Source organism: Drosophila guanche, unplaced genomic scaffold, assembly GCF_900245975.1.
Source record: "Drosophila guanche unplaced genomic scaffold, DGUA_6, whole genome shotgun sequence".
NCBI lineage: Eukaryota > Metazoa > Arthropoda > Insecta > Diptera > Drosophilidae > Drosophila > Drosophila guanche.
In genome coordinates, this window is record NW_022995750.1 from 4,948,306 (window position 1) to 4,972,319 (window position 24,014).

General features: G+C 43.9%; 7 protein-coding genes and 1 long non-coding RNA gene across 12 annotated transcripts in view; 2 read left to right on the top strand and 6 right to left on the bottom strand.

Moving 5' to 3' along the window:
* Positions 1-414: 414 nt before the first annotated feature.
* LOC117586652 lies at positions 415-8,626 on the bottom strand. 2 transcript variants are annotated; one of them, XM_034276888.1, is made up of 12 exons: positions 8,488-8,626; positions 7,418-7,725; positions 7,151-7,358; positions 6,506-6,577; positions 5,560-5,881; positions 4,290-5,499; positions 3,873-4,232; positions 3,351-3,808; positions 3,195-3,293; positions 2,538-3,131; positions 2,312-2,476; positions 415-2,248 (listed from the first exon to the last, which is right to left on the bottom strand). In XM_034276888.1, exons 2-12 carry the CDS (start codon positions 7,653-7,655, stop codon positions 2,042-2,044), a joined length of 3,933 nt encoding a protein of 1,310 aa, XP_034132779.1. In that variant the 5' UTR covers positions 7,656-7,725; positions 8,488-8,626; the 3' UTR covers positions 415-2,041. The 2 variants fall into 2 exon arrangements, with proteins under 2 accessions (XP_034132779.1, XP_034132781.1); XM_034276890.1 differs by lacking the exon at positions 6,506-6,577.
* Positions 8,627-8,795: 169 nt separating this feature from the next.
* Positions 8,796-9,923, bottom strand: LOC117586665. The gene is made up of 3 exons (XR_004574004.1): positions 9,795-9,923; positions 9,648-9,729; positions 8,796-9,585 (listed from the first exon to the last, which is right to left on the bottom strand). It is a non-coding gene; the product is annotated as an uncharacterized LOC117586665 (long non-coding RNA).
* Positions 9,924-10,603: 680 nt separating this feature from the next.
* On the bottom strand, positions 10,604-11,813 carry LOC117586660 (protein-L-isoaspartate(D-aspartate) O-methyltransferase). The gene is made up of 4 exons (XM_034276906.1): positions 11,647-11,813; positions 11,450-11,586; positions 10,979-11,383; positions 10,604-10,924 (listed from the first exon to the last, which is right to left on the bottom strand). The coding sequence occupies exons 1-4, from the start codon at positions 11,699-11,701 to the stop codon at positions 10,841-10,843; spliced, it is 681 nt and encodes a 226-aa protein (XP_034132797.1). The 5' UTR covers positions 11,702-11,813; the 3' UTR covers positions 10,604-10,840.
* Positions 11,814-12,108: 295 nt separating this feature from the next.
* On the top strand, positions 12,109-14,901 carry LOC117586654 (DNA cross-link repair 1A protein). The gene is made up of 3 exons (XM_034276892.1): positions 12,109-13,420; positions 13,474-13,927; positions 13,990-14,901. Exons 1-3 carry the CDS (start codon positions 12,246-12,248, stop codon positions 14,599-14,601), a joined length of 2,241 nt encoding a protein of 746 aa, XP_034132783.1. The 5' UTR covers positions 12,109-12,245; the 3' UTR covers positions 14,602-14,901.
* A 176-nt stretch (positions 14,902-15,077) lies between these two features.
* Positions 15,078-20,270, bottom strand: LOC117586655 (phosphatidylinositol 4-kinase type 2-beta). 2 transcript variants are annotated; one of them, XM_034276894.1, is made up of 9 exons: positions 20,118-20,270; positions 19,559-19,943; positions 18,809-19,496; positions 17,024-17,142; positions 16,662-16,792; positions 16,405-16,600; positions 15,538-16,346; positions 15,410-15,478; positions 15,078-15,344 (listed from the first exon to the last, which is right to left on the bottom strand). In XM_034276894.1, the coding sequence occupies exons 2-9, from the start codon at positions 19,715-19,717 to the stop codon at positions 15,341-15,343; spliced, it is 2,175 nt and encodes a 724-aa protein (XP_034132785.1). In that variant the 5' UTR covers positions 19,718-19,943; positions 20,118-20,270; the 3' UTR covers positions 15,078-15,340. The 2 variants fall into 2 exon arrangements, with proteins under 2 accessions (XP_034132785.1, XP_034132786.1); XM_034276895.1 differs by lacking the exons at positions 18,809-19,496; positions 19,559-19,943; positions 20,118-20,270 and adding an exon at positions 17,750-18,074.
* Positions 15,629-24,014, bottom strand: part of LOC117586651 (serine/arginine repetitive matrix protein 2) — a 30,132-nt gene continuing 21,746 nt past the window's right edge. Inside the window, exon 5 of the mRNA XM_034276887.1 lies at positions 15,629-15,656. Coding sequence (XP_034132778.1) covers positions 15,629-15,656 — 28 coding nt within the window. The remainder of the gene's footprint in view (positions 15,657-24,014) is intronic.
* Positions 20,612-21,286, bottom strand: LOC117586664. The gene is made up of 2 exons (XM_034276912.1): positions 20,923-21,286; positions 20,612-20,844 (listed from the first exon to the last, which is right to left on the bottom strand). Exons 1-2 carry the CDS (start codon positions 21,246-21,248, stop codon positions 20,697-20,699), a joined length of 474 nt encoding a protein of 157 aa, XP_034132803.1. The 5' UTR covers positions 21,249-21,286; the 3' UTR covers positions 20,612-20,696.
* LOC117586658 (phospholipid phosphatase 5) lies at positions 21,592-24,005 on the top strand. Of its 3 annotated transcripts, none has more exons than XM_034276902.1 (4): positions 21,592-21,612; positions 22,476-22,804; positions 22,880-23,298; positions 23,366-24,005. In XM_034276902.1, the coding sequence occupies exons 2-4, from the start codon at positions 22,533-22,535 to the stop codon at positions 23,758-23,760; spliced, it is 1,086 nt and encodes a 361-aa protein (XP_034132793.1). In that variant the 5' UTR covers positions 21,592-21,612; positions 22,476-22,532; the 3' UTR covers positions 23,761-24,005. The 3 variants fall into 3 exon arrangements, with proteins under 3 accessions (XP_034132793.1, XP_034132795.1, XP_034132792.1); XM_034276904.1 differs by lacking the exon at positions 21,592-21,612 and adding an exon at positions 21,826-21,844; XM_034276901.1 differs by lacking the exon at positions 21,592-21,612 and adding an exon at positions 21,854-22,088.

Here is a 24,014-nt window from a genome sequence, read left to right on the forward strand (position 1 = left end):
TCGATTTGCAATCAAAACTAATTATTGTGATTACACCTTTTTCTTCCATTTATATTTCGATTCCGTTCCGTTTTCATCCTTGAATGGTTTACTTAGTACTCGAAACGAGTTTTGTTGGTTAAATTCATTCTAAGCTAACATCTAGATTGTATCCTAAGAAAAACTAAACTACATTTAAGTGCAACTTTATATCTTTACATATAAATGCATATACATAAATATCTTTTAAATAAAGACCATGAAATTAAGACGCGATCATCTTTAAAGGGTTTACCTATCCCACGCTACTAGTATACTGCAACGCTTGCAAAACGATAGGAAATCCGGTTTAATTATGATACTAAAATTGGTTACACTTCCGCAAAGGATCTGCCTTTCCAGATTAGGGAGAATCAAGATAAAAACACGATTAGCTTTGATTATTTTTAGCCAACATTTTTATTATTACATATTACACTACAAGTTTGCGAGCAGCTTTTCAAGGGTCGAAGGTTGTAAACGAATAATTGAATATTCATTTACGACTTGAGGACACTTGAAAAGCTTCCGGCACACATCATTCATTCATAGTTTATTGTTACATCTGGTTTTTTGTTTAAACGTTTTACATAAAATTGTTTAATGCATCTTTATGAGCTTTGCCGTTCTCGGTTTTAATTTGCTTGGTTTTTGCTTTTGCTTTTGTTTAATTTGTATATCTACGTATTTGATGTAAATGTTTTGTATATTTTTATGTAAAGATTCATTCCATTGGTTGGTTGGTTTGCATTGCCTTTCATTGTTCCAAATTAGAATAAATATAAAAAACGTTGTACAAAATCAGTTAAAAGATCTAAACATATAAACATTGGAAGAAAGCTGCCGGAACGATGACGAAATTCGGATGGGTTTTCGAGTGCGAAATACGTAATCAGGAAACAATATTAATACTTGAATTTGTGGCAGTTAAAAATAGTGGTTAGTGTCTGCGAAATACTTGGAGGGCATCTTGCTCTGGGGAGGGAGTCAGATTGGAATTCGATTTGGGTTTGGAAAATGGCAGATACAAAAAACGCCTCAACAGTTTTTTAATTTACGATAACCTCCTGAATATAATATATCTACTATATATATGTATATTGTATATATAAATGTAAAAATGTTTATCCTTCTTTTCCTATTTATCATTACTTTACGCTGCCTTTTGTTGAACATCATTAATAATTTCCATAAATGTAGTTTGGTTGGAAGAAAAATTATTGGAGAAGTTAAAACATATACATATGTAGGTATTTAGTAATCAGAGTGTGTGTGTGTGTTTTTCTATAAATAAATTAGTTATTAATTAACAATATTTGTTCAACTGCTCTTAGTACAATTCGAGGCATTATAATACAAATTAGTTTCTCTTGCGGTTCGGTTTAAAATTAATATTCGTTTTTGTATCGTTAGAGGTACAAAGAAAAAATCTCATGGCATATTTGTTGTATATATAATTAATAACTATTTCGTGGTATGGAAAACAATAGGTAAAAAACGTTGTCATGGGGCTGCGTTTGTGTTTTGGTATTTGTTTAGTAGTTTTGCATAAGAAGAATTCGAGTTAAATTGCTGCATAAAATTAGCTTGCGACTAGATTGAAGTTTTCTGCTGCTTTGCTTTCGAGTTGTGTATGCAGTGTAGATACTTTATATATTTAGTATATATACTAACAAATCATATATGTATATCATATACGCATATGTATGTAAATATAGATATATATATATGGGATAAATTTGTTCATATTACACGTTAACTAGCGCGGCTGCTTTTGGTGATTCTACAATGAAAAGGGGAGTGAGTGAGTCCTCCAAAGAAGCTTGGACAGTTTGCAAACTTTTAAAGCGGTTTCATAGAGGGATACAGGGACATAAAAGACAACTCTTAAAACAATAATCGAGATAAAAACAGGATTATGCATATCTTCATTTAAAAGCGAGCAGCCACGCATATCTCTATGGGTATATATGGGTTAGATATATACTTGTGTGCCCCCGAACCAGAGAGACAGTGGGGCCTGTTAGACAGTTGTGCCATAGGCATTGTTAAACACAGCCCGCGAACTGTCCGTGTCCAGTGATATATCCTCGGGACTGGCCAAATCTACGCGCACATTTGAGTTGGTACGACGACGGGCGGTCTGTGCAGCTCCCCAATTACTTAGGGTCCAATGGAAGCCGGAGGAGCCCGATGGTGGTTCAGCGTCCACTTTGACCTGCGTACACACCTATTTGGAAATGCAGAGAAGTCAATAAAGCATGGCTCTAAGAAGAATGATTCGTTATCTCACCTCACGATTGCCACAAGGCAGAGTTTCGGTGCCATTACCCAGAGCGGAGCCAGAGACTGAACCAGAGCCAGAGTCCCTGGTGCTGCCAATGCTGCTGCTGCTGTCCAGCGAATCATTGCTGGACTCGATCACCGCTCCACGATAACGCGCCACAGACTGGACAGCCTATAATACATGGAGAAGGATTAGACATATAGATTTCAGAGCTGATTATGGGACAGCTTACCATTGCATCGCCGCCTTGGCAATCCTCAATTGATTTCAGTATCTCCCAGACCAGCTCCGAGTCCAAAGGAATGGGCTGTTCCGTGTCGCGATTGAAAATAGCTATGGCAATGTGCACGGGATGCGGCACTGGCAGAGGTATGAGCAGATTTTCCGTCACACTCTTGTCACCGCACTGCTGCTTCCATGGTCTCCAGGGCTTCTGGCCATCCTGCCCCGCTTTCGGTATATGTTGGGCCCGATGGGCGCGTACTCGCGGCGTGGTCAGACCCACAGACATGTCCCGCTTCTCGGGCTTGCGGAAAGTGAGCGTTATGCGGGAGCGCGGATTAAAAGCGGTCACCTCAAGAAAAGGCAGATGTACCTGCACATTGCCGCGCGGGGCATACACATTGCCCAGCAGGTCCAGCCCTTTGGAGCCGATCACATCATTGGCATTCTTCACCATCTCCGTATAGCGCATCAGATCGAGTGAGGCATGTGGTTCTAGCTTAAAATGGGTATCGTGTTCAGTCAATGGCGTTAGAAAATCTAAACTAAATATGTCGGTGTATATAAGACCAGCCAAACCCGGCCAGTCGTTAACCGTGAGACCCTGTAAAAATGTAACAATTATTTATGATTTTAATTCAAAAGATAAGGTAAGGTTCACACTCACCTTGTTATCCCAAAATTCTTCTTCGGTAATCGACAGTCTGCCGATGACATGAGACGGATAATACTTCTCTAATATATGGGCGGCCAATTGTATTGCAATCTACGGGACACCAATGGATAAGTATTCATTTGGGTTCACTCTCATCATGGTACGTACCTTCAATTCTTTGGTATTCAGCTTAATGCGCGACTTGACCTGAGTGGTCAGTGCCGTTTGCAGTTCACGTCGCCGTTTCTCCAGCTTCTCGTGCAGCGTGCTCATCAAATCCTGCGCCTCTCGATCAAGCGACAAGTACGGACCAATCTTGCTGATTTGAGCGGAGAAGGGTCCAAAGCAGGCCTCGACAAACTGCAGGAAATCCTGCTGTGGCTGCAGAACCACCCGTTCGGTGGCATGTTGATATGCCTGCAATTCGTCCAGTTCCATTTTAGCCTCTAGCGCGGCCAGGGCCTGCTCTGGTCTGATTATAAAGTAGTAGTCCAGGGCCAAACCAGGTCCAGCAATCCGTTTCACTGCAATGCTATCAGAGGCAGGCACGCGTCCGCATTTCTTGATGAAAAGATGGTAGGTGAGCGAGTCCCAGACAAGCCGCAGTGTATACCGAATGACACCAACTGGAAAAGTACAGCTTAAAAGATTGACAGACACGATCTCATGGCACTCAGATAGATTTTTTACCTATAAAGACAATCCCTGCTGCCAAGGGACAGATGAGTGTGGCGACCAGAACCGCCGCCACCGGCTGCAACAGTCCCTGTATTAGTAGATTCCAAACAATGGCCTCCAGTAAAATGCAATAACGATTCTTCGTATTATCCGGCGCATCCAGATCATAAATGAGTATCATATAAATGTGCAACAGCAGCACAAAGACGGGTATCCACAGCGGGGCAGTGATAGCCAGGCCAATGCTCAGCAAACTGGTGGCCAGACAGATCAATGGAAATGCGAACAGAATGATAACGGTCCCCAGGAAACCCTTCACGAAGTAATTCCATGTGCGATTTAGATTACGCGTCAATCCCTTGCCAATAAATCCTGCCATGAATGTACGTAATAAAGCGAAGAACTACCAAGATTATCATCCGCACTTACCCGTATCGGGTTCCGTCTCGAAATGCGTGCGTGATTTTGATATGTGCCGCCAGAGCTCAATGAGACGCGAGGCCATGGTCTGTGTGATGCTCGTCTTTCGCGGAAACAGCGTTCCATTGATCTGTGACAGTTCCAGGTCCGGCATGAAGGGTTTCACATAACAGAGAGCGCGCAGTCCCAGAGGACTACACCATGGGACGAGTATGCCGAGAAGGAACATCATGTTCCAGGACCAGCACCATATTCTCTGCAGCATGTTCAGCAGTCGCCAGAAGGGCCAGCGCGTGCTCGTGGTGCGTATGATCTCTTTTTCGACGAGGAACACGGGCTGGCTGGGGTCGGAACGTGGCGTCACAATAGAAGTGGCATGCTGGCTGATGACAGTGGGTATCACATCAGACTGGCCCTGGAAATTGCGGCGAATGATCCACGATTGCGGCGACCAAATGCGACAGGCCCACTGAAAGCTGCGAGTGGGCGTCTTGGCGTTCTTCAGCTCCTTCAGCAGCACTGGCTCACGCTCCTTCATGAAGGCCAGATCGCGGGAGAGGAAGTAGGCGGTCTGATGGAGCTGGTGCTGGGTGCACATCTTCAGCGCCTCTTCATGGGCCGACCAGGCGCACTTGTACAGTCGGTTCTCCTCGGCATTTCGGAGCTTGGAGCGCAGCCAGGGCGCTACGCGCGACAACACAGAGTGATCGTTGGACAGACACTTTTGGTGATCCTCGCGCGTGCGCTTGATGTCCTGCTGCACCTTGTCCACAGCCTTGTACATGATCACCACGGACTGGGCCTGCTGGACGAGCAGCTCGGGCACGCCGGTACCCAGCTCGGCCAACTTGGCATTGCCCACAATGGAGCTGTAGACGCGCTGCAAATACTCCTTCATCACGGCCTCGTTAACCTCCTCTTCGATCTCCTTATCGTTGAGCTTCTTGGCCCTCAGCTCGGCAATCAGACGCTCACGGAAATGCAAAAACCAGCCACGCGTCTCCCTCTCCAAAATGCCAATTAGGATGGGCAAAGCCTTGCGCATGATGTCGCGACAGAACAGACGCAAATCGATTTCCTGTCCCTTGGGCGTGAGGAACAAATAGGGCACGGGCTGGCTGACCTCACAGCTATTGAAATCGAACTTTTCCATGGTGGCACGGCGCAGCATTTTACGAACATAAGAGCACAGGCCATCCAGGCAGTCCTCGAACTCGGGCTGTGTAGGTGGAAGGAGAGATTTAATAAATCAATCAAACAGATAAATCTAAAATCTTACCCGGCAAACCAGTTCGGCTATAAGGAAACGACACCTCTCCTCCTTGATCTTGTAGTCGAGATTGTGGGCCAGCAATGCGGGTACGCCAATAAACATATCTGCCAGCTTGGTGAATGCCCCGATCAAGCCATGCACTGCATGCACAACCGAAAAGAAGTGCGAGAAGATACGCGACCGTGCAGTGACCACCACAAAGCGGGCCGCCAGGGCCAGATCACTCAGAAAGGAATCGTGGGCACGCAGTCGGCCCTTCAGCAGCAGCTGCGACAGACGCCACTTGTGCACCTGACCCGGAAAATGCAAGCTCGGCACATCGAATTCGCTGTAGGAATAGGCAGTACAGAGAGAAAGAGCATTAGTCAGTCACATGGTTAATGGTTGAAAGAGAAGAAGCTGAAGGCAACATAAAAACACACATAAATGAACACTATATTAAATGACAAATTGTTGGCATGCACAAGCGTGTACCAGATTCAGATTCAGAATTATGTTTGCCCGATTCCAAGGTTTGTAAAGAGTACATAGAATATGTGTGCGGGGTGGGGGGACAATCGAGTATAATAGTTTAAGACTCGCTCCATTAAGAGCTTTACAAAATTATAATCAGTAACTACTAGTATGGGGATTTCTTAGGAACCTCTCTCCAGGGTTTTCTTTTTTTGTTTGCATGCAGATAGATTTACTTTCGTTTCAATTTGTTTCAGCATGCACAATTTCCAGAGCATTTTTATAGTAGATTATGATTAAACAACAGAGAACAACATATTAATAAAACAACATTCAGTAAATGAAAATATGTACAAACGGAAGAACACCGACTGAAACAGACAGGCAGGACAGGCAGAAAGACATTTACGATTGAATTATGCCTTTGCCCAGCAGCAGTATGTAGTAGTAGTAGATTTTTGTTCGCTGGCTTTATTGTGTTTAGTGTTTGATTATTTACCCATTTTTACGTATTGTTTCCAATTGTTCCAAAGTTAATTTCTTCGGCTTTCCATATTTATCCTTTTGCAAGCTTTACAGAAATATTTCACATACAAATTGTTGTTGTCAACCGTTTTCATGTTTGATAAACAAAAGGATTCAATTCGATTCGAATCAGTTTCGTACATGCAGTAGGAGTAGTAGTAGTTGGAGAAGTTATAGGAAAGTAAACAATAAAATTAAACACAAAACAGATAACAGATAGCAGACAACCCGAATATCTCTGTATCGTCTTTTAGTTTTATTATTTTTGGTGGATTTGGAGGCATGCCTTAATTTGATTCATTTGCGTTTGCTTTTAGTGCAAAAGTGTCAAGGAATGATGTAGGCGAATGTTTCGAGGGAAATTAAGGAAATACACAATTGTAATCATTAAACGGTAAGGTGTTTGGGGGTGTGAGGAGATGTGACATAAGCGCTTAAGTTGACCAGCAATTGGCAAAACTGTTTTGCTGCACTTTTTTACTAGACGTGTCTTTGCATTTTGCTTCTTATTTAGCGCATAATGGTGTGTCTCCAACCAACATCCATCATCTATTCATCCATCAATCTATTCATCATGTGCAGCAGCAGGCTCTCGTCTGCGACTGACATCAAAACTCACCCAGTTTCCCGCAGCGTTTTCAATTGGGCGCTTGTGAGGCGGCGCGGCTCGCCGCTACCATCGGATGCCACTGCATCCAGTTCGTCGAAGGGAGGCGCTATAAATAGGTCACGCAGATTAATGGGACGCGCTTTGCGACTGCTGACACTGTTCGTCGCATTACTGGCCGTCAGATTCAGGCCACTGCTGGCCAATGCTTGAGGCAGAACTGCAATTAGACACGATTAGAAGGGATCAGGCACCAAATACGCTTGCCTTGCATCTTACCGATGGGAAAACTCTTCCAATGATAAAGGAACTGCTCGGCGACGCTCTTGATCTGCTGCACCAGCTGCTCCACCTCAGGCGGTGCGCCCACCAGATTGATGTTGAACTCGATGGGCTCACGCTCGGGCCCGGCCAGCGTTTGGGGGCGCAGCAGTTGGTTGCCGGCCGTGGCACTGGCAGCTGGAGCTGGAGCCAGGGCCGGGGCCGGGGCTGCAGCTGCCTGCAGGGACATGGGCATGCTTTTCTGACCGATCACCTCCGTTCACTCTAATATTTCGGCTTCCATAGCGTGATCCGAAAAGAGAATGCTGGAAAGAACGAGAATTTGTTTATTTGTGTGTTTAAAAGTTATGATTGCGGAACGTGAATACCCTTCGAGAAGGTATAGATCAAGACTAGTTCGCCCTGCCGCAGTAAGAGATTTTAATTTATAGAAGGGTATCACTGCATTCGGCCTGCGAGTGGCACTCTTAGTGGCAGGCCAAACTAATTGAAATCGCACAAACGCGCGCAATATGAAAATTAATGATCTAATTGAAAATACACTCGCGCAGCGCATGTGTAATGGTTGAGAATTGTACAAATTCCAGACAGATATAGAAACAGAGACCGAGTGCGAGTGCGAGAGGGCTCGGATAAGATGTAAACAAATGTGAATCGCGTTGAATTTTTTTAGCCTCAACTCAAAACGAATTTCCCATATCACAAATTAGCCTCTGCCACTTTGCCAGAAAGGCCAAACGGGTTTGACAAACTAGCTGGAAAGGTGGTGGAGTGGAGTCGAGTCGAGTGGAGTGTGGGGACAGACGTTTCGCACAACTCAAATTACACCTGCCACACGGAGGTAGCAGGCAGCACCTACCACAACTTACGACTTAATTTCGCGCTTCGTTTGTTTTAGTGAGACGAACTACACGGTTGGTCTGGGGGCCCTTAAATGCCTCGTTCCACGCCCTATAAGAGACACTAGTTAACCAACTCCCCAGCACTTCTTATTGTTTAATTGCCGCACCATCCAGTTGTTCTAAACTGATTGTTCTCAGCTTCGACTTTCAGAAATCTCCGTTTACCTTGTTTCATATATCAAATTGCTGTGGTTTTAGATAGTATATGCATTTTAATAACGAATAGAGAACGCAAAGCCAACGTTTTTCCGTTTTTTTTATTTTATTGAGCGAACAGACAAACAAATACACATTGTACAGCAGTGTGACCGTGACTGTGAAATTATCGGTAAAATATACCGTCAGGGCCTCGAAACTATACCGAAATATACCCTGCATTTTCAAAATATACTGTAAATATACCGTGAATTTAAAATATTTTCTTAGACTTTTATGTTATATTTGATATTCAGCATTTTAAATGTGTTTACTCAATTCCCCGCAGGATTGGGTGATTTTATGATTTATCTTTCCTGGATTGATTGCATAATAAGGTAAAAGCAGAAAAGGTCAACCGAAAATATAAAATATTTGGTATACTTAAAATTATAAATCCATTTGATCAGCTGCTGCAAATTTTTTAATAAATTCATTGAGATTGTGACTGTTTCGAAGGATACAGCTCCTCCATCATCAGCGATCTTTTCTCTTTCAACGTGGAAAAATATGGTAAGTCGGACATTCTACATTTCGGCAGGCATCGATAATTTATAAAAGGGATGGTATATTAGCATTTTGTGAATATCATCTAATCACAAAAGCCATCCTTTATTATGCGTTTTATTTTCTGGGCATATTTGCAATTCCTCTGGGAATTTAGTTCTCATTCCTTTATACATTTCATTTAATATTTATTTTTTAAATGCCGCTTTATGCCTAATTTTAATGATTTTATGGTATCCAATTTGTCATTGACAAATTTGAAGTTTGTTGTCGCAAACACTTTTACCAAATATTCTATGATTTCATGTCTTTTAAGAAGCGCAAGGATTAGTTCGCCAATAAATCTTCGCAATGTTTTCTTCAGGGCAGAAAATTCATCAATTTTATAAATTGGTTGTCTTCCGTTTTCCGTTTGATAAAAAATTAAACCATGTTGTGTGGGTAAAATATTGAAATGGGTTTCAAGGAACAAGGAATGGAACAAGGAATTTCATCTTTCCCGCGTCTCACTAATCAATGTCACTGGTTTTACCATGATTACAGCCTCCATTCGAGGGCAATCTGCAAAAGGAAAAATAGTTTAAAGACTAAGACTCTCAGCCGTGGAACTACAATTTTCTTACGATTGTGCAATACATTCGCCACAAGATTGACCTACGCTTTATGACATCTTTTATTGGATTGTTAACAAAAACAGCGATATAACTAAAAGGGTAAGAAAAAAAACTAATGAATAAACGCTACGTTTTTAGAATGTTTTGTGACGTTACTTGACATTTTGTTGCTGGCCACCCAGTAGTATGTTCCTTTGTTTTCCATTATTTTCCATTATTGCGGGCGAAAACTCTCCTCTTGGGGGTGTTTGGATACCCTATGTTATTGAATATACCCCTAAAATAGAATTTAATGGACGGATGAAATTCATTACATACCAATATACCGTAAATATACAATGAATAAATTTCGTGTCAAAATATGCTGAAAAATATATCATCTTTAAATGGTCACCCTAGTTAAGTGACCCGACGACTTTGTGCTATGTGTGTGAGAGAGTTTCGCCGCAGGCGCCAATGTGTGTGTGAGGCTACAGCGAATTGGTTGCGCGACTATGAATCCGATGAAAGACATTGTTTTTTTTTTTTGAGCCGTGTTTTAACTTTATTTAAGATCGTTCTCTTGCAGACAATTTTTAAATTTCCTCTTTGGGTACTTGGTAATCTTATTTCACTTATCACAAATAATATACGTTCACACTTACATATACAAGCACTATTCCTCGATTTTGATGTTCTATTTGATATTAATAGCTTGTTAGGCGTCTCAGAGCTAAAACTATTATTTTATCCGATTTATCAATAAATTCCCCACAAGATTGGATCGTTTTTACGACTTATATTTATTGGATTGATTGCAAAATATCCCGCCTGACCATCTGAAAAATATTTCTAGTAAAAAACGGATTTAACCCAATAAACACCCTACAAATCCTCAAAAAACTAATACTCAGATATCAGACTAATATATCAGAAATCAATTCCGCATAATGTTGTTAAGCTCGGGAATTAAAAGCTGAATATGATTATATTAATTAACGTATTTATGCTCCGCACAATATGTAAGTAGACAAATAATTTATATTAATTCAACTTAAGAAAAGGACTTGATATTTTGTAGGGTTGGTTGTATATGTAGATTCATAACGTTCGTTTTGCTGACCGCTGAACAGATGATTAAACTAGCGAATAAACTCCCAAATTTGGTATATAACTATGCCAATCAGCAGCACAACGATTAGCACCTGTCCTAGTTTGTGGCATCAAGAGCGTAAATCCGTGAGAGGTACATACATAACGCCCATAAGGCGCTTCATCTCTACTTTTCCATTTTTGTCCTTGTCATACTGGAAAAAAGGAACGTTAGTCGTTTAACTATATGTAACAAGAATCGAACCCACTTGCTGCATGTACTGCGAGCCGCCCTCGGGTCCAACTGGCACAATAAGGCGACCGCCGTTAGCCAGTTGATTGAGTAGTTCGGTGGGCGTATCGGGAGCAGCGGCGCCTACATGTATGGCGTTGTATGGCGCATTCTCTGGGTATCCTTTGCGTCCGTCGCCCTGCACAATTTTCAGAGTTTCAGAGTCGAGCATGCTACGATCATCGGCATTCAAATTAGTCTTGCTCATTTGCACCAACGCGGACTGGTGCTCGATGCCCACAATGCAGGTGTCGGCACTCTCCCCCATCGACTTGATGTACCGATAGAAGCAGGCGGTTAGGTAACCAGAACCAGAGCCCACGTCCAGCACATGAGCACCAGGCTTCAAATGATCGCGCAGATATTCCAATGCAAAGGCGTGCTATGCGAAGAGAGATGAGTGCAAGAACCCCTTAGTATATAATCCAATCCAACAGACACTTGTTACCATGTGCGGTGCGCTAATAGTGACTCCGCCTCCAATTGGTTGGGGCGCATCCATGTAGGGGTTGCGTGGGGAGTAATGCTTTCGATCCGTATCAATCATTGCCTTTGCCACTGCGTCGGATGCAATGACGCCGTACTCTGTGGATTTTGGATACCAATTATAATTCGTGCCTTTGAGGCATGCAAAAGGCCACTTACCTTTTAGTTGGCGTATAAGATCCTCATTGCTAGCACCAACGGAACGCCAGGCCATGCTGAAAGCTCGGACAAACAGTCCCAGTTTAATAATTTCAATCACAAATAACTTTACGCCCCGCAGCTTGTTTTTTTTTGTTCGAAATCATCAGCTGTATTTCAGAGTTGTCGATTTGCCTTAATTCTTTGAAAATTAACTGCGTGATAGCTATCGATAACATTTCAAATGGAGTATCAGCTGGATAGCAGAGTAACCAGCATAGCATGTTGGCAACAAATTATGTTCGTTTTATGCTATTTTTTTGGGTTGGCCTTTTTAGTTTGTTCCTTATTTTGTTAGCAATCCCATAAAAGGAAGTCATAAAAACTAGCCAATCTTGTGGAATATTTATTGATGAATTTGATAAAATTATAGTTTTAGCGCTGAGAGTTCCAACTAGTTGGTAATATCAAATAGAATAGAGAAGTCATGGAAAATTATTTAAGATTTACGGTATATTTTTAAAAGAGAAGATCTATTTTGGTATATTTCGTATTTTATCGATAGATCCCCGGAAAACACAGTGTGTCCTTGTGTATTGTTTTTGTGTGTTGAAATTACAATGTCAAACGTAGGCAAAATTCGACTTAAATCCTTTGAAGAGCTTCAAGCTTCAACCGACATAAACGTAAGCATAGCTAAATCAGTCAAAGTCGATGAGAAAACACCTGAGAAGAAAAAAGCGGGAAAAACTACTAGTGCTACAACCACGAGAAAAACCAAATCGGATGTGGAGAAACATAACGCTCTTATCGTAACCAATACTACTGTCAAACGTTCCTCGAAGAAAACGACCCTGCCTGGACAATTGCGCATCGATTCATTCTTCAAAAGTAGCTCGAAAAGCTTAAAAGTGGAGAACACAGCACAGACGTCGCAACGGAAGATTGCGCCAAAGGCGCACAAAGGACGCAAGCGCTTGTTTGACGAGAAGACTGCCACAACGTCCAGTGATATGTCGAAAATGAAGCCACAGGTCCAAAAGCGTGTCCAGCCGCCGCGCAAGTCAAAGGGCAAGGAGAATACAAGTATGACCGAGGCGAATATTGTTGATCTCTGCTCAGAGTCGGAGTCCTGCGAGTCTGACGACATGAAAAGCGTCAAGATGGAACCGCCACCAGAACCCAAAAGCCCCAAAGTTCCGCGGATAGAAAACGAGCCGTGTCCACCTTCGCCAATGGCTTCAAATCCCAGTGAATTATTTCTTGGAGATGTATCCATTAAAGAAAATCTGCTCAGTCAGTCCTCGTCAGCCGCCACAAAAAGTACTTCAGTAGAAGGGAATGCTTCTCCAGTTGAAGCAACAAATGTAATTACCAATGAAAAGGATGCCCTAGCATCCGGTACGCCACCGCCAATGCCCAATGAAATCGTTTCCAAAGCTAAATCGCCAGACACTGCAAATGCTTCGTCTGAGAAAAGTGTCTCCACAGGACGTGGGAAGAGGGCGCCCAAACCTTGTCCGCCCTATAAAGTTGTTGAGGGCACACACTTTTGTGTCGATGGCTTCCAGTTTGGCGCCATACCCGGAGTGACAAATTATTTCCTAAGCCACTACCATGCAGATCATTATATTGGTCTGACCAAGACGTTTACATTTCCACTCTTCATGAGCCCCACAACGGCGCGCCTGGTGCGTGCCTTCATAAAAATAGACGATATGTACATCCATGAGATTGATGTGGATCAGACAATCGTGGTGGAAAACATCGAGATCACCGGTATAGAGGCAAATCAGTAAGTAAAATAAAACTTCCTAATATTATTGAGTTAATGTTCCCTCTTTCCAGTTGTCCGGGCGCTCTTATGTTCTTTTTTAGGCTGCCCTCTGGGCAGTGCATTCTTCATACGGGCGATTTTCGTGCCAGCTTTGAAATGGAATCTCTACCGATATTTTGGAACAACATCGACATTGATCTGCTCTATTTGGACACGACATATCTATCTGAAAGCTACGATTTTTGCCACCAGACCGAAAGTGTCAGTCGTTTGTTGCATTTAGTGCAGAACTTTCATGAAAGAAACCCAGGAAAACGCATACTTTATGTTTGCGGTGCCTATGTGATAGGAAAGGAAAAAATCTGGCTGGCTTTGGCCAAAAAATTCTGTTTGAAAGTCTGGACGGAAGCGCATCGTCGCGTTGCCATAGATTGCCTGGAGTGGCCGGAACTGCAAACGCGCATGACTGCCGATCCATACCAAGCCAATTTGCATGTCATAGCCATGGGAAAAGTTGGATACTTGGTAAGACAGACTCATTATCGTTTGGTTTTTCGTCCTTAAATTTTGTGTGTTTGCATTTGCAGCATTTGTCAGAGTACTTCACACTATTCGAAGATCAATACGACATGCTGCTGGCCATTCGTCCCAGTGGCTGGGAGAAGAAGAGCAAGCCCTCCTATGGGAAGCGCATCAGCACCATTGGCATCGAGTACTCGGAACATTCCAGCTACAAGGAGCTAGAGCGCTTTGTGCGTTTCCTCAAGCCCAAGCGGGTTATCAGCACGGTTCCGGTGGGCGGTGATCTCTTCGTAACTGGAAAGGTGCCACCCAAATGGCATAATTTCAAAGGACGTCTGTCTATGATGCCTAGAAGATATCAACCATCAATAACGACGTTTATGGCCACACCCAAACGTATTGTTCCGCCATTCAAAGGATCAGGAACCGAAATGGCATTGAGCCCAGTGGATGAAAAGGATTCTGATGAGGGGAAAGGTGTCGTACCTGATCATGTAACCATTTCATCTAGCACCTCGGAAGAAGTCGGAGGTAAACCGACAGAAGAAGCACAAGATGAAGCCAGCAAAGACGTTGCTGACAAAATCAAAAGTCCGGTCAAGTCGAAGCCCAGTGAGGGTAATTCATCCATACTCTTAAGAGTCACCTCAGATGCATCCGATGATTGGCTCCGATGACTCCTCAGAATATTCTTAAATTTTTTCTGTAATTAATAACTTGCTTGTTCTGTTCTCAGGAAAGTTTTTTCTATTCAGGGGAGTGATCTTTATAGAGTACACTTTTTATATATTTGCAACTTGCTATTATATATGTATATATTCCACTAAATCCATCTTAATATTCAAATAGTTCCATATGTGTGTGCAGGCTGCAACCTTCCCTGCAACTACTCCCCGTACATTCTATAATAAATTAAATTATAGTTTATATATGTATTAAGAAATAACTAAAGATAGCGTATAAGTATAAGTATAAATGTGAATAACAATCAATCTAAATCAACATAGAGGCCACTTGGGTAGGCTACAATAATTCAGTGCTAAAGAATACTCATGAGTTTTGATTACTTTTCCACTGATATGTTTGATGTTAGTATAGTATATAAATTATATGCTAAATCGCTGAAGCGTTTAGGGTTTTGTTTTTTTTTTTTGGAATGGCCTTCATTTAGAATTCTTTTCTTGCTTTCATTTTTACGCCACAATAGAAGATAAGACAGATAAAATAACGAGAATAACAAGGAATATGAGATGTAAATAAACTTTTCTCGAATGACTAAACTAAACACTTTTGACGATAAACTAGACAACAACGACGAAGCGCATAGACACATTGACGAGGCAACAGACTCGGGGGGGGGGCCCCTGATTTGGTTGTTTTTGGTGGGTGCGGGTGCGGGTTTAATCCAATGGCCAATTAACTGCAAGGAAGAACAAACGAAATTAGCTCATAGAAAGGTTACTTGCACCCATCAGCTTAACTTACCACCAGGAGAAGAAGGGACTCTTGTTCTGGAAGCGCTGCGTAAACGAAAAGAAACGACTGCCGCTGGACCTGTACGAACGAAACTCATGCATCAACTGGAATCGTTAAAACAATTGTAAGACACTCACCGCTCCACGATTACGGCTGGCATCTGGACCAGCTGCACGGGTGATTTGCCATCCCTCAGTGCCTGCGTGAGGTTCAATATTTGGCCACGCATCACAGACATCTGACGCTCGAACAGACGCTTATCGAATCCCCGATCCTGCTGGAACAGATACAACAGCTCTGTGCAGATTTCCTCCACGAAATTCATGTCCGACAACTGGGGCAGAACCTGTTCTTTGATCTCCTCGCTGAAGGGGATCTTGGCCTGCGGCAGCCAGGCCCAGTGGTAGGGATAGGCGCGCCAAGAGTCGGGATGCTTGAAGGGGAAGGCCAGGCCATTGTCAATGGCCGCAATTTTTATATATGCCGTGTCCACCATATTCCAGTTGTTCTCCGATGAGGGAGATATGTTCTTGGTACTTGTGGTGGGCTGCTCCTCCTCGCTGCTGGTCAAACTGTTGACGTCTTGCTGTCCGTTTACTTTGGGTGCTTGATTTCCACCAGCCGGTCGCTGCAGATCTTCGGGTGGCGATCCATTTATATCGACAATTTGCTGACCCACTAATGCGGGCATCTTTGGCAGTACAACGCCCATCATCTTGCCACCAGTGCCGCCTATCTGGCCTCTAATCCTGGGTGCCTCGTACTTGATCAACCAATTGTCGTTGCCGCGATCCGTGTTGCGTATGATGTAGTCCAGGACGACAAGTCGCTCAAACTCCAACTGAAACGATTTGGCCACGCCCGGCGCTATTCGTTCACTCTCGAAGCGTCGCAACCAATAGTCCGCATCCTTGTATCCCTCCACAAACAGTTGAAAGGAACCCGTCTGCAAGGGGGGGCAAACATGAGCAAAAAGTTACTGTGGGTCAGGACAAGATTCTCACCTTCAGGGGCAGACTCATGCGATTGAAATGGGCCGATGGATAGTGCTCCTTGATTCGCTTCTTCAGCCTGGCCTTCTGTCGATCGAGGCGGGCATAGTTAAAGCTCTCGGCCACCAGACGCACCACACGCGTCTTGGGCACCACATTTAGATTGAGTTTGCGATCCACCAGGCTAGCTCCAGCCTCCGATAGATATCTACGCAAAGAGTTTACAAAAAGTTAGTCAAAAAGTCAAGCGGAATATGTGGTGATGTTACCCTTGATTTGGTATCAGGCAGGCACGTCCAAAGCAGCAGGGACAGCAGAGCTTGTGCATCCATTTGGTCCATTTTGGATTCAGTCGGCCATAGGGTTCCTCATCCTTTGGCTTGAACACAGCCAGGCATTGCTGCAAATGCATAATTAATAAATCTGTTTGTCCATAAGGAACCTCTGAGGTAGAGCAACTGTGTCTGGGTCAAACCAAAAGTTCTGCAAAATAACTCAATTACGAGAACTTCCCCGTTTGCCAGAATCTTTCATTTATGCGTTAATTATTCATTCTGTGGGTTACAGGGCCAACAAACTTTTACGCCCTGAGCCCATTGCGAAACGCAAGTAAAACTTTAATTCCACTTACGTGTGAGGGATCCTTGACGAAGTAGGAACCACTGCTTCCCTGATAAATGCGCTCTGGCAGCACACCATTCTCAATGGCCACCTCGGCCTGTGCCACAATCTCCGAGAAAAGCGGATCATCTGTAAGTTTAAATGGAAATTATATAATTGTTAAATATTCCAATGGATTAAGGACTAAAATTACTAATAAAATTTGTGCGAAGCACAAAAATTCGCATTACGCAGCAGAAAGCAGACTGCGGTGTTCTCAGGTTAGTTTAATAAATAATTAAATAATCAAGTTTAATGAGGGTTTTATTCTTCGTGGGCTTTGCGTGCCAGCTGTCGTTTAAAAATAGCTAAAAAATAGCCCAGACCCGACACAGCACGGCGGTGGATTCCTTGAAACTTGGAGAAAAGAAGAACGACTGAGACCCGACGACAAAGAAGCAACAATTATAAAAGAGAAATCAACCAACTAGAATCCTATAAAGTACCGATAAAGTCAAAGTTTTCGTTGAATTCCCCCTGCTCATCATCCTGGCAAATGCTAAACACTTCCTGCACACAATTCTGGCCACTGCCACGGCAGCTCGACAAACGCGACATTTGATCGCCACAATGAAAAGTAAAGTGGAAGACGCGAAAGAGTCGAGAGATAAATGGACACAAAACAGGTCGCAATTAGCATGGCGAAAGCATTTCGATAAGGCACGCTCGCTCGGGTTGGGTTGGTTGGCCCACTTACACATGTTCTTCAGCGGACAATTGGCGCACTGGCAGCGGGGGCGTACTATGCGAACGGTGACTGTGTCTTGGGAGCCGTCTAACATTGATGGGGCGGTCACTATGAATGGCGGCTCCCCCTCTGCATCCGAGGGCGACTCAAGAAAGTTCTTCTCTGGCGCCTGGCACTTCTTCACCTCACAGCACATGCAGACGTAATCAACGGATTTGGAGTCCACCGATGAACGCGCACTGTCGGATGCGGCCAGAGCCGCCTTGCTCGTCGTCGGCTGCTCGGTTTCGGGGGGTTCCTTCTGATCATCGTTGTTCATTTTTTGTCATTCCCTATGTCCAGTCGGGTAGTTCAGTAATCATTAGATCAAGTTCCATTTTCGTATACGCCTGCTTATATATTTTTTTTGAGTCACACTCCTCCCACACGGCTCAGGTTACAGATTGTGTGGCAACAGAGAGACTCACAGTGATTGCAAGACTAAGAATTTGTTGTGACACAAAAACAAGAAAAATAAAATGTACATTTGTTGATCAAAACTTATTAAAGACGAGTCAATTGGTGTGTTTAGCCAAACCCTACGTTCCATTCTACAGCCCTGGGACACTGAACAAATGCCAGTAAAAACTTATCTCTCAATGCTTTATGACTTTCCGGGAGTGGGTAAAGCTGCTCCTAAACGAATTCGGAATACTCTCATGACAATAAAAGAGGATTGGAATAAATTAATGATAAAAGCAAGTTATCTGCTTAAGCCTCAAGCTTGTATTTCCAAATTGTATTTCCCATTCACAAATCTGTAGAGTCCTACTACAGCACAATTCTAGACCTGCTGGAGAGGGTATTCACATTAAAAATGATAAGAGAGTATGATTAAGCCTCGGCTTAGCTAACGCAAATAAAAAAGAATGAAATAGTGTCACCCAATGCATACATGTAAATATGCACTCAAACATAAAGAAAAGAGAGTCGGAGAGAGAGAGAGATACCAACCAGTTGGAAGCCCCACAGTTGGATGGGTTGGGATGGCCACTTGTATGACTTCTTCACTTGTGATTCTGCACTTACCACCAAATGTATTCGATATAAAGTCCACATGATCGTGTCCACGGCCTAGTCCTCCAAGCAGATCACTAATGCGACTTCCGTGACTGGCACTGCCGCCTCCGAGGAGTGGCTGTGATTCCCGATTATCGCTGCCCGCGTCCGTGGACATGCCCTCAAAGTCGATTTCTGGCACCAGGCAAATATCGTCGGCCTCGTCGTGCGGGTGGTGACGTCCAATGCCAACGTGCGTTGTCGATTTGAGAGGAGAGGATGGTGCTGATGCTGATGCTGTCGCCTTTGTTGTTGCAATGTGACTAATCACCTGTGGCTGTGGCGTGGCACTAGAGCTACGACTCTCGCTGCTCTCCTCAGAGTGATTTTTGAATTTTGCTCTACCGTTGACAATGCCATTGCGCAGGGCGGCACTCGCAACGTTGCCCGACGGGTTTCGGTTGAGTAGAACTTCCACTTCGTCGTCGTCGTCGCCGTCTGTGTTGATGCCGTCGCTTAAGATAAGCAACTGATCCAGCTGCGATTTCTGATGTACATCCACCGCCGCATCCCCACCGGCTTTCACAGTCCTATCTTGACTGTCATTCTCATTCTCATCGTTGTCGACATCGTCGTCGTCTACCGACAGAAGCATTGGCTCACGTTCCTTCTTCACCTTCTTCTTGGGTTTTCGCTTCCCAACTCCAATTGTATTAATCTGCGGAAAAGCAAGCGATAAATATATGCAGGGGCAGGGGGCTGGCTTCAGTCTTCACTCACCTCGACTTTTGTGGTCAACTGAGCGACATTGCTGGTGCTGGTGTCGAAACCGTTGAGGAGTGGCGCTACGGATTGGTCCTTGACAAAGTCTCCGATGAGATCCAGCTCATCCTCGAGCTGCAGCAGTGGCGGATCCGCCTTATCCAGCGCATTGCTCATGGTTGAGAGTGTGGGAGCTTCGAGGCACGTGTGTGTGGGGGTGGCTGGGTGGCGAAGAGAATTACAAATACAATTTTCGTGGCAGACACAACAACAAAGGGCCCGCGCTGTTGTTGTTGCTGCTGCTGCTTCTTCTCGGTTCTGTCTGTCAGTTTTCGGGCGTACGCTTTGTTATCTCCTCCGCTTCGTATGCATGTTCTTGAACAATATGCTTCTATTATTCAAGCTGAAATTTGATTATTTCATCATTTTTTAATTGTTGTTCTAATATTTATAGTTGTTTTTTGTGGCAATTATCGATTTTTAGTCGATTTCAAGTGCCCTTTTTCCAAAATGTTCTGATCATTTTGATAATAGTTTCGATTTGGCACTGTCATCCCAAGTCGAAAAGTTTACTCACCATGTACTGTTCGTGAAAAAACAGCAACGCAACTTAATTACGCGTTTGAATTGAATTTTTGCTAGAACACGAAAGCGAAAAACAGCTGGATTTTAAGCTCTGGCTGCCTTGGAGTGTGACCGTGCAGCGGCAGGCCGAAAACCCCACCAATGGTGTGAAAACGCGTCCATTAAAAGGTAGGCAAACACTGGCGGGCGTCTAGAAGATAAAACTACAACAAACTGAATTCCATTTATGTGCCATATGTCACAGCCTCGACCAGAGGATAATCGGCCCAAACAGGTCTTCCTGAGCCAGATAAGCCACTGCTACACCTTCGCCAACTGCTGGCAAATCCCTTATCGGAGGAGCCAAAATTCGCCTCCAAACCCACAAAGCCCTCTGCCGAAATGTCCAAGTTTACCACGAGCTGCTCGCTGGCAATACCCTTTGCCTGTGGCCTGTGTCCCATTCGCTTTACGGCGTTGAATGTGCTCAATAATCATCGTGTGGTCCTATGTGTGCCGAAAAACTTTACATCAGCGTACGCGTTAACTTTATTCTTAATACTACAATTGTTTGCATACTCAATGGGTACATCTACTGCTTCAGCATACTCTGTCGTAGCTGCGAGATCCAGGACAAAACATCTGTCAGCTGCCGCTGCAGATTAGTGCTCTCTGCAACGAGCTCAATACAATCCCGGAATTTGGTCACTGCGTGGCGTAAACTCATGGGCGGCAGAACCCTACAAGAAAAACACATACATTTCATGTAATTATGTATGCATTCATGAAAATTGTCTACCATCAATCATTCCACTTACGAGAACCAGTGCAGGGGCTCCACGTAACCATTGGCCTTATCCACCGCATGCCTCTCGATGTTGACCTCATTCTCGTCTTTGGCTTTTATGACCCGGCAAAGGGCATTGAATTCGGCACTGTTCTCCGTTGGGATCTGCGCCTTGGATACGGAATTACAGCCCCCAGCCTGGAACCTCGTTCTGGCCAAGAGTATGGCTCCGCTGGCGTTGGCTCTCTCCAGATTCACTCGACACTGGGTGTGCTCTTCGATTAAGTGGAACATATCCAGGTACATGGCATCCAGCAGCTGGCCAGCAGCCTCTTTGTCTACCTTGTCAGCCACCATAATATAACTTGATTTTAATTATTTTAATGTAAAAATGCAGAAAAAACAATTGCAGTCATATGATCACAAGTATGGTAAGTTATCGATAGTCGATTAGAAAAATACCAAAACAAACAAATGCTCACAACATTTCTTTCTCGCTCTCACCCCAACAGCTGACAGCGGAAAATAATCGATAATCGATAGCATATATTGGTGACGCGGTATTCTCGGTATAAACAAATTAATTCACATACGCTTAAATACACTTAATATAATGTAATATAGGCCGGGCGGGAGAAAAGCAAATTATAGGAACCCCCGAGCTAGACTGGAAAGAAAGTACCATAGAAAACCGCTACCATAGAAAACTGCTGTTGTCAAGGTATATCAAAGAGAAGGGATGCCGAGTTGTCCTCCTCTATTTGGGAAAGGGTTATTTAATAACGTTTCTGACAGGGTCTAAATGAGCAACCTAGGCTTTTACAGCCATACCCTCTGTTTATTGTGCACTCGTTGGAGCGGTGAGCGATGTTGGCCAAAAGAGCAACCGAGAGAGGGATAATGTTTATTTTACGATGCTGTTGCCAGATTAGTGAAAGTTTATAAAAACGCTGGTAATTAGCATTCAGCCGCCAGTTGGAAGAACCCCTTAAAGCCCCAAAGTTCGGGACAGCAGCAACAAGTGTATGCCAAACGGTTACACCACCATTTTGACCGTGCAAACAGTTTCAAAGTTAAACCAGAGAACTGCCGATTATGGCATATAGCCTGACCGCAAACTTGCGAAGTCGCAAACGCGAAAAGTCAATCAAAGGCAGCGACGATATCGGAAGTGGGACTGCGCGGATTATGGACAAGGTGCGCCAGCGATCCAGCCAGCAAAAAAAAACTATTTTTGATTAAAGTGTTTACATGGGGGGCCAAACATCTCTCTATGCGACGATACTTGTACGAATACGTAAGCGCGGTGGATGACAAATATTGGTGAAAAGCGTGGCCGTTGACGGACATGTGTTTATCTTATCGCAAACATTGAAAATATTCACACTTATGTGACGACAATAATATATGATGAATTTAGTCAAGCCGCCAAGGGAAATACTCTTTTGGGATTACTATGAACACAATTTTGGTTTATTGTATGATAAGAACGTCTATCTAATGTATGTCCGGCTATCAGACGGACCCATTCCAAAAAGCAACTTCTTATGATTCAGCGCTTTCTTTATCTGTTTAATTATTCAGGAAACAAGCGAGGCGAGCATTATTAACCCTCACATTGACAATACCCAGCAGACCATAATGACATCTGGGAAGGAAGGTCAGGACTTGATGTCCAGTCGACGCACAGTTAGCGAAAGCTCCTCCGAAGAGCCTGAACGTGTAGGAATCAACGCATCAAACGGAAACAGCAACGGAATGTGGCGCAATGAGCTAAAGATTGGCGCCGAAAGTTCATCCGCACAGCCAGAGAAGCAGCAGCAGGTGCAACACTCCAGATTTCGACACCGGAATGAGAGATTTAGCGATATGGTTGATATAGTTCTTCGCTTTGCCTTCGTCGCTATCTTTTTGTGAGTTTTTATTGTTAATATGATTGGGATTAGTATTAGATAAGAAATGTGATTGATATGATTAATCATTTGCAGCAAACTGGAGACAATGTCGGCCTTCAAGCGGGAAATACACGCCGAGGAGCTGTGGCTGTACAAGAATCCCAGGCGTCCGGACATCGTCAAGGGCGGGGAGCTGCTATTCTGGGTGATTGTGGCTCCGCTAATTGTGACCGTTGTCTTCTATGTGTTTACCAAGGACAAGCGAGACTTTCGTGCCGCCAGTTGGGCCTGGACCCTGGCCCTATGCATGAACGGCCTTCCCACGAGTATGCTGAAAATCACAGTCGGCCGACCCAGGCCAGACTTTTTCTATCGCTGTTTTCCCGACGGCTTAATGGTGTTGAACTCTTCGATCATCTCGGATAGTAGTTCCATTTTGGATTTCAATTGTACTGGAATTACGAGTGACATAAACGAGGGTCGCAAGAGCTTTCCCAGCGGACACTCGTCCTGTAAGTTTTAGCCCTACTTTTGGTCTTGAACTTTTAACTAATTCCCGCCCTTTCTGACTTGTTTCAGTTGCCTTTGCCAGCTTTGGATTGATTGCCTACTATGTGGGCGCGAAGCTGCATGCTTTTGATGCCCGAGGACGCGGCCACACCTGGCGTCTGTGCATTGCTGTGATTCCGCTGATCATCGCCACTCTGGTGGCGGTAAGTCGCACCTGCGACTACCATCACCACTGGCAGGATGTGACTGTGGGTGCCATCATTGGTCTCCTTACAGGCTATATCAGCTATAGACAATATTATCCATCCATTTTTGGGCCCCAGGCAGGCACCCCGTCGATCCGTTGGCCCAGGACACAGGGAAATAAATATAATAAGCACAGGGCCGCAGATGATATTGGGGCTGGCGGAGATATGCTACGAAGGCCGCTGCTCGGTGGCAAAGAACAGACCAAATGGTACTAAAACTACTTCTTTCAATTGCAAAGCTTTACGTATTATGTAGTTCAATTATTGCTCTTCCCCTAAGCTCTTTTTAAATTATATCGAACCACTGTCATTGAAGCTGTATTCCCATAAGCCTGTAATTATTGTACACATTATTGTTAATCCCGGAATGGAGAGGGAGGGGTTTGTTTACCTCTAAATGGGTAGGTGTAGTCATATTTAAATAAATAAAACAGACAAGTCACGTCATTTACTAAAAGTAATTTTTAATG